This window comes from Hemitrygon akajei, chromosome 8, assembly GCF_048418815.1.
Source record: "Hemitrygon akajei chromosome 8, sHemAka1.3, whole genome shotgun sequence".
Taxonomy (NCBI): Eukaryota; Metazoa; Chordata; class Chondrichthyes; order Myliobatiformes; family Dasyatidae; genus Hemitrygon; species Hemitrygon akajei.
In genome coordinates, this window is record NC_133131.1 from 97,515,492 (window position 1) to 97,524,121 (window position 8,630).

Genomic DNA, 8,630 nt, shown 5'->3' on the forward strand with positions numbered 1-8,630 from the left:
TCGCCCCCCAAACTCTCAACCAAACTCTCAACCAAACTCTCAAATAACCTATTGAAAATAACTGCTGCTTTAAAGTTAATTTTACTATTATATCCATAGATTTAAGTCAATAGTTTAACTGCTGTTTGCTGATTCAACTGTGCAACGAAACTGTTTTGAAATAAGTTACACAATAGTACTCATTGTTACTCATCAGCATAAATGGCTTCGCAAACTGTATCATTACATTTTAAACAAGTTCACTTTGAAAATTCTCAATTTGAATGTCAGAGTCCATTTAAGAAGTAACGTGCTTGGACGTATATTTGTGGATTTATGGGTAATGCTAATTACAGTTCTCCTGTTTCAGTACCTTGTTAGTATTGATTATATTTTAAACAAATTTTTTTATCTTCTCTGTAGAAACAATCAACCACTGTATCAACCATCAACCAAGTAATGGATAAATCTTCCAAAGAATCATAAGAGTTATACAGCATGGAAACAGGCCTTGCCATCCAACTTGTCCATGCTGATTAAGACATATTTGCCAGAGCAAAACTCTTGTCCAATTTTAATCTCATCTGCCAGTCCTTGGCCAGCTTTCTAAGTTGGTCTGGATTCTATTGTGATCTTGAGAACCTTCTTCATTGTCAACTATACTATAAATGTTGGCGTTTTGGCGTTGTCTTCAAACTTACTAACACCACTTTTCTCCAAACTGAACTCTAAATCAAACTTAAGCCAGTTTTCTTTTTTATGATGGCAGGATTTTATATTTTTTGTGATGAGAGCTCTTAAGTGGATCATTACCAAAATGATTTTAACTATTTCCAAGACTTGTTCTAGACTGTGGCTAGCAAAGGAGGATTTTCCTGAGTAATATGATTGAAGGATGGCACTTCTGTGAATTCTGGATTCTTTTAAATACATTCAGTGAAGATAACAGAATGAGGAGAGAGTGAGCTCTTTGAAACTGACAAAGTTGATTTCCTGTGATGGTAGATTTGTTCTCTGAGGGGAAATAAGCAAATCTTTCTATACTACCTGGAATTTCAGGGAATGAGAAAGTGATACTATTATAACCATATAACAATTATAGCACGGAAACAGGCCATCTTGCCCCTTCTAGTCCGTGCCAAATGCTTACTCTCACATAGTCCCACCGATTAAAATATGTAAGACAAAATTATGAGGGTTTTCAGTGTAAATTAAGAGATGATTCTTCCCGTGGTTTGGTGGTCTAGAGCCAAGATTCACTGCTTGGTTTGACAATAAAGACCATAAAACTTAGGAGTGGAATTAGGCCATTCAGCCCATCAAGTCTGCTCCACTATTCCATTATGGCTGAATTATTATCCCTCTCACCTCCATTCTTCTGCCTTCTCCCAGTAACCCTTGATGCTCTTACTAATCAATTGGTCATTCAATGATCAGATAAGACAAGCTTTTTTCAAGCAGAGTGCGGTGGCCCTTTGAATTACAGATATCAGTGACTAGGATGATTAGTATAATTAATCCAGATTAGTGAGTTTTTCGGTAATACTAAAATTGAAGAACTGAATGATCCATTGTTTCTGCTTGTAATATTTTCTTCCTTCCTTAAGTGGAATAATTTTTGGAGGAGGCAGTTGTTGAATCAGACTTGTCTAAATAAGATTATTTGTCTTTGTCTTTGTAGAGGGTGCATGTGGCAGTGTACGTTTTTGCGGCATACCCAGATTTTCTCCTGACATGCAGTTGGTATATAATTGATTACTGTAAATTGCCCTCGTGCAAATAGGGCAGTTGTGGAATCTGGAGCAGTTGATGGAAATGTGGCAAAATTGAAAAATGAATCTATTAATTTTAGACAATAGACAATAGGTGCAGAAGTAGACCATTCGGCCCTTCGAGCCTGCACCGCCATTTTGAAATCATGGCTGATCAATTACTATCAATACCCGGTTCCTGCCTTGTCCCCATATCCCTTGATTCCCCTATCCATAAGATACCTATCTAGCTCCTTCTTGAAAGCATCCAGAGAATTGGCCTCCACTACCTTCCAAGGCAGTGCATTCCAGACCCCTACAACTCTCTGGGAGAAGAAGTTTTTCCTTAACTCTGTCCTAAATGACCTACCCCTTATTCTCAAACCATGCCCTCTGGTACTGGACTCTCCCAGCATCTGGAACATATTTCCTGCCTCTATCTTGTCCAATCCCTTAATAATCTTATATGTTTCAATCAGATCCCCTCTCAATCTCCTTAATTCCAGCGTGTACAAGCCCAGTCTCTCTAACCTCTCTGCGTAAGACAGTCCAGACATCCCAGGAATTAACCTCGTGAATCTACGCTGCACTTCCTCTACAGCCAGGATGTCCTTCCTTAACCTTGGAGACCAAAACTGTACACAATACTCCAGGTGTGGTCTCACCAGGGCTCTGTACAAATGCAAGAGGATTTCCTTGCTCTTGTATTCAATTCCCTTTGTAATAAAGGCCAACATTCCATTAGCCTTCTTCACTGCCTGCTGCACTTGCTCATTCACCTTCAGTGACTGATGTACAAGGACTCCTAGATCTCTTTGTATTTCTCCCTTACCCAACTCTACACCATTCAGATAATAATCTGCCTTCCTGTTCTTACTCCCAAAGTGGATATCCTCACACTTATTCACATTAAACGCCATCTGCCAAGTATCTGCCCACTCACCCAGCCTATCCAAGTCACCCTGAATTCTCCTAACATCCTCATCACATGTCACACTGCCACCCAGCTTAGTATCATCAGCAAATTTGCTGATGTTATTTTCTATGCCTTCATCCAAATTGTTAACGTAAATCGTAAACAGCTTAGGTCCCAATACTGAGCCCTGTGGCACCCCACAAGTCACCACCTGCCATTCCGAGAAACACCCATTCACCGCTACCCTTTGCTTTCTGTCTGCCAACCAGTTTTCTATCCATGTCAATGCCTTCCCCCCGATGCCCTGAGCTTTGATTTTACCCACCAATCTTCTATGTGGGACCTTATCAAATGCCTTCTGAAAATCGAGGTACACTACATCCACTGGATCTCCCCCGTCTAACTTCCTGGTTACATCCTCGAAAAACTCCAACAGATTAGTTAAGCATGATTTACCCTTGGTAAATCCATGCTGGCTCGGCCCAATCCTATCACTGCTATCTAGATATGCCACTAGTTCATCCTTAATAATGGACTCTAGCATCTTTCCCACCACCGATGTCAGGCTGACAGGTCGATAGTTCTCTGTTTTCTCCCTCCCTCCTTTCTTAAAAAGTGGGATAACATTAGCCATTCTCCAATCCTCAGGAACTGATCCTGAATCTAAGGAACATTGGAAAATGATTACCAATGCATCCACAATTTCCAGGGCCACCTCCTTTAGTACCCTAGGGTGCAGACCATCTGGACCTGGGGATTTGTCAGCCTTCAGTCCCATCAGTCTTCTCATCACCGTTTCCTTCCGAATGTCAATCTGTTTCATATCCTCTGTTACCCTATGTCCTTGGCCCATCCATACATCTGGGAGATTGCTTGTGTCTTCCTTAGTGAAAACAGATCTAAAGTACTCATTAAATTCTTCTGCCATTTCTCTGTTTCCCTTAACAATTTTGGTTAATGTGCACAGGTGCTCAATGGGCTAAAGCGTCTGTTCTTGTCTGCATGACTTCATCGCTCCAGTGGTGTACAGAGTAACTGAACTTGCTTTTTAAAGCTTGTAGTTTGCACTGTTACTTAATGTGCAGAGTACATGCGGCCAAATCTAGCTTGTGAAAATAGGTTGCAGTTCATTAAACATGTAATGATATTCCTTCTACTCTCACCTTTCCTCTTCCTAACTCTGATGGTTGACAAAAATCTGAAATAAGACACAGAAATGCAAAAGAGAGGGTTATGGCTTTGTGGCCAAGTTTGCGGACAATACAAAGACAGGTAGAGGGGCAGGTAGTGTTGAGGAAGCAGTGAGTCTGCAGAAGGACTTAGAAAGATAAGGAGAATTGTTAAAGAAGTGGTAGAAAGAATAAAGGTGTAAGTGGGGAGAAAATTCAGAAATCAGGGGTGTAGGATTCCCTGAAGGTTAACTTACAGATTGAGTCGGTGGTAAGGAAGGCAGATGCATTCATTTTGACTAGAATATAAAAACAAGGATGTCATGCTGAGGCGTTTTAAGTCTCAGATTGAACTTGGAGTATTGTGAACAGTTTGGGCCCCTTATTAGAGAAAAGATATGCTGGCATTGGAGAGGGTTTAGAGAATGATCCTGGGAATGAAAGGGTTAACAGGGGAGCATTTGATGGCTCTGGACCTGTACTTACTGGAGTTTAGACAAATGATGGGGCAGGGGAGAGGAATCTTGTTGACTTTTGAAATGCCTAGATAGGGTGGATGTTGAGAGGTTGTTTCCTGTAGTGTGAGAGTCTAGGACCAGATGGTACAACCTCAGAATAGAAGGATGTCCCTAGAGAAAAGAGATCATGAGGAATTTCTTTAGCCAGAGGGTCATGAGTCTGTGCTAATCCACACTTGCCAGATCTTTTCTGATAACATCAAAATTGTCCTTTCTCCAATTTAGAATCTCAACCCATGGATCAGTCCTACCTTTTTCCATATTTAGATTGAAACTAATGGCATTACGATCACTTGATGCAGTGTTCCCCCACGCTAACTTTTGTCACCTGCTCTGTCTCATTCTCTAATAGAACAAGTATCGCACATTCTTTTATTTGTACTTCCGTGTACTGAATATGGATACTTCCTTGAATGCATTTGACAGTCTATCCCATCTAGTCCTTTTACAGTATGGCAGTTTCAGTCAATGTGTAGAAAGTTAAAATCACCTATTTATAACAGCCTTACATCTCTTGCAATGGTCTGCAATCTCTCTACAGATTTGTTCCTCTAAATCCCGTGAACTGTTGGGTGGTCTACAATATAGCCCCATTAACTTGGTCATACCATTTTTTATTGTCAGTTCCATCTATAACGCCGTACTAGATGAGTTCTCCAGTCTATTCTGAGTGAACATTGCTGTAACATTTTCCCTGACTAGTAATGACACTTCTTGCCCTTTAATCCCTCCTGCTTTGTCTGGTCTACAACAACAGAACTCTGGAATATTATCAGTCCTGTCCTCTCTGTAACCAAGTCTCACCAATGGCTACACTATTAATATTCCATGTGTTGATCTGTGCCCTGAGCTCATCTTCCTTTCCTACAATACCTCTTGTATTGAAATATACACGACTTAGAACATTAGTTGCACTATGCTCAACCTTTTGATTCCTGACTTTGTCTGAGGTTTTAATATCTGCCTCCACAACCTGTCCACTGTCTGTTCTGGCACTCTGGTTTCCATCCCCCTGCAACTAGGTTAAACCCCCTGTGCAGCACTAGCAAACCTTCTCGCTAGGATGTTAGTCCCCTTCTCGTTCAGCTGCAAGCCACCTCTTCTGCACTGGTCCCACCTTCCCTGGAAGAGAGCCCAATGATCCAATATTCTGATGCCCTTCTTCCTATCCCAACTCCTTAGCTACATGTTAAACTGTATGACCTTCCTATTTCTGGCCTCACTAACACGTGGCATGGGTAGCAATCCTGAGATCACAAGCCTGGAGGTTCTGTCCTTTAACTTAGCACCTAACATCCTGAACACTGTGTGCAGAACCTTGTCAATCTTCCTACCTATGTCATTGGTAGCTACATGGATCATTCTGAAGTCCCACTGAAGAATGCTGAGGACTCAATCCAGTAGGCAACATACCGTCCAGGAATCTCGTTCTCATCCATAGAATCTCCTTTGGTGTTTCTCAAACTATCGAACTCCCTATCACCACACTCCCCCACTTCCATTCTGAGACACAGAGCCAGACTCAGTGCCAGAAACCTGATCGCTGTGACTTCCCTCTGCTAAGTCATACCCACCAACAGTGTCCAAAGTGATACACAAGTTGTTGAGAGAGATGGCCACAGGGGTACTCTGTACTGGCTGTTTAACCGAATGATCCTGAGTTCATCCAGTTCCAGCTTCACTCTTTAACATGCAGAGTTAGATGCTACAACTGGATGCAGTTCTTGCAGTTGTAGCCGTCAGGGTCACTGGAGGGCTCTGTGCCTTCCCACATCCCACAAGAGGAGCATTCAAATATCTTGCCTGACATCCCTACTCTTCTAACTGCAAATATAAAGAAGGAAACAAACTGGAAAAATATCTACCCACAGTTTTTTCACCTTTTCTCACACCCGCCTCTCCTTGCTGAAGCTTCGAAGAACTAAAGCCTCAAATAATCACTGTCACACTGTCCCCTCCAGCAATGACCGCCCCACATGGCCCTGCCTTAGTTTTATTTGTTCTTGCCAGTCAATCCCAATCGCTGTTTGAAAACCAAGCTGCTGCATACACAATCAGCAAACCTAAGTGAGCTGCTCATGATTCCGATTGCTGATTGGCCTCTATTCAACACAAATTCTTAGAATATATTACTGGGAGTATAATTAAGGTAAATAAATCAACCCTCCTGTCATTTCTGGAGTTCTGAATCTTCAAAAAGTAATATAACTTTGTAGAAGTGCCATAGTTTTGTGAGAATTGATTATGTATTCAAGCTGGGGTTTGATATGGAGTAACTTGCAAATGGAATTATAAATTGTCACACTGTTAAAGACTGATTACTCTATTCTTGCCAAGTCTGTCTTTCACAGTTGACACCACTGAATTGAAGCGTCCTGACTTGGTGTGAATAGGGGAAGTTACTCATAATTCCAAGAACCTTACAGACTTCATTAACTTGTTTTCTTATTCCTTATATTCCTTAACTGCCATGGTATCAGACAATGCCACACTCTAACAGTGAAGCGACTGCGTTGGAGACCACATGTGGGGCGAGCAGGTTGTAAAGATGAAGATAGCAGTGACTGGTTACAGCTAGCAAGTTGTGGTGCTGATCATGGTCTCAATATTTTCAATATTAATAGATCATCACTTTAGCAAACCTTAATAAGGATTTCTTGCATCCAGCTAGCTAAGTGGGAAAATGCCAGCAAATAATGAAAATATGTTCTAATGTCTGGAAACCTGTATCTGGTGCCCAAGTAAAGTGATTGCAAAGGAACATTTATTTAACATGCAGCTATTTAAATGAACATATGGAGAAGTATTGTACAGAGTTTTGGACCATTTGCTTACAACTTGTATGACTCAAAAACGTTACACAGTTTTGCCACTGTACGACCTCCTGTCATGGGTTTTGTGGAGGAGAGCAGAAACTATGTACCATTACTTGGTCCCATCTGCCTATCCGCCCCTTGCCCTCACCTTTACATGATAGCTATCTCCTATTTACACTCCTCAGTTGTGGCGTAGGGTCTCAGCCCGAAAGGCTGACCTCCACAGATCATGCTTGACCTGGTGAGTTCAATAAATCAATTGAGTAAAGATTTGATATTTCCAGGTATTTATTGACAATAGTATTTTAATAACAAAAATATAGAGGATCTAAGATAACTTCCTCAGATAGCTGGTTCAGATTTTAGTACCATCAGCAAATTAGATTTTCTATCCGCAGTACTTTTCCCTTCTTGTGCCTTGTTTATTTGTGTGATACAAAATCTCATTTGCAGCAACAGTTGCACAGAGAATACAGTCAACCACTCTGTCCAGTACTGGATATATTTAAAATCCAGAGTCGGCTGCTGGAAAAACTGAGACCCCATTAGCATGAATGGGGTTACCAATGCTGAAAATTAGTAAAAGCCCTGTATACAATGAGTTTTTTTTATTTGTTGTCATCATCAGATGTTTTCTAAAATTGAGTACAACAGTGTTCCTAAACTTGTCTTCTCTAATAAAGCATTTGAAATAATGAAAACAAAAAGTTTCCCTTGTGCAGAAAGTGTGATGTGTAGGGGTATCCACACAATAGGGATATAAACTGACAGCGAAAGAAGAATGGAAGAGATGTCTTCCTTTTTCAAAGAAAGGGGCTTCCCTTCCTCCACCATCAAAGCTGCCCTCAACCGCATCCCTTCCATTTCACACACATCTTACCCCATCTTCCTGCTACCCTACCAGGGATAGGGTTTCTCTTGTCCTCACCTACCACTCCACTAGCCTCTGTGACCAGCACATAATTATCCGAAACTTCTGCCACCAAGCACATCTTTCCTTCCTTACCACATTCTGCTTTCAGCAGGGATCTCTTCCTATACACCTCCCTTGTCCATTTGTCCCTCCCCACTGATCTCTCTCCTGGCACTTATCCTTGCAAGAGAACAAGTGCTACATCTGCCCCGACACCTCCTCCCTCACTCCTATCCAGGGCCCTATTCTGTGCTTCCGGTGTGGCCTCCTGTACGTCGGTGAGACACGACGTAGATTTGGAGACCACTTCGCCGAGCACCTATTTTCCATCAGCCAGAACAAGCGGGATTTCCCAGTAGCCGCCCGTTTTAATTCCACATCCCATTCCCATTCTGACACATCCGTCCATGGCCTCCTCCACTGTCATGTTGAGGCCACGCTTTGGATGGAGGAACACCACCTTATATTCCGTTTGGGTAGCCTCTAACCTGATGGCATGAACATTGATTTCTTGAACTTCGGGTAATGACCCCCAACTGACCCAGCCTTTCTCTATTTTCTATTCCCT

At 41.8% G+C, this 8,630-nt stretch overlaps 1 protein-coding gene across 1 annotated transcript in view; it reads left to right on the top strand.

Moving 5' to 3' along the window:
* The window catches only part of elp2 (elongator acetyltransferase complex subunit 2), a 128,450-nt gene extending 121,035 nt beyond the window's left edge, over positions 1-7,415 (top strand). Inside the window, exon 22 of the mRNA XM_073054234.1 lies at positions 6,814-7,415. Within this exon, the coding sequence (XP_072910335.1) occupies positions 6,814-6,970 (157 nt within the window). The 3' untranslated portion in view covers positions 6,971-7,415. The remainder of the gene's footprint in view (positions 1-6,813) is intronic.
* Positions 7,416-8,630: the final 1,215 nt, after the last annotated feature.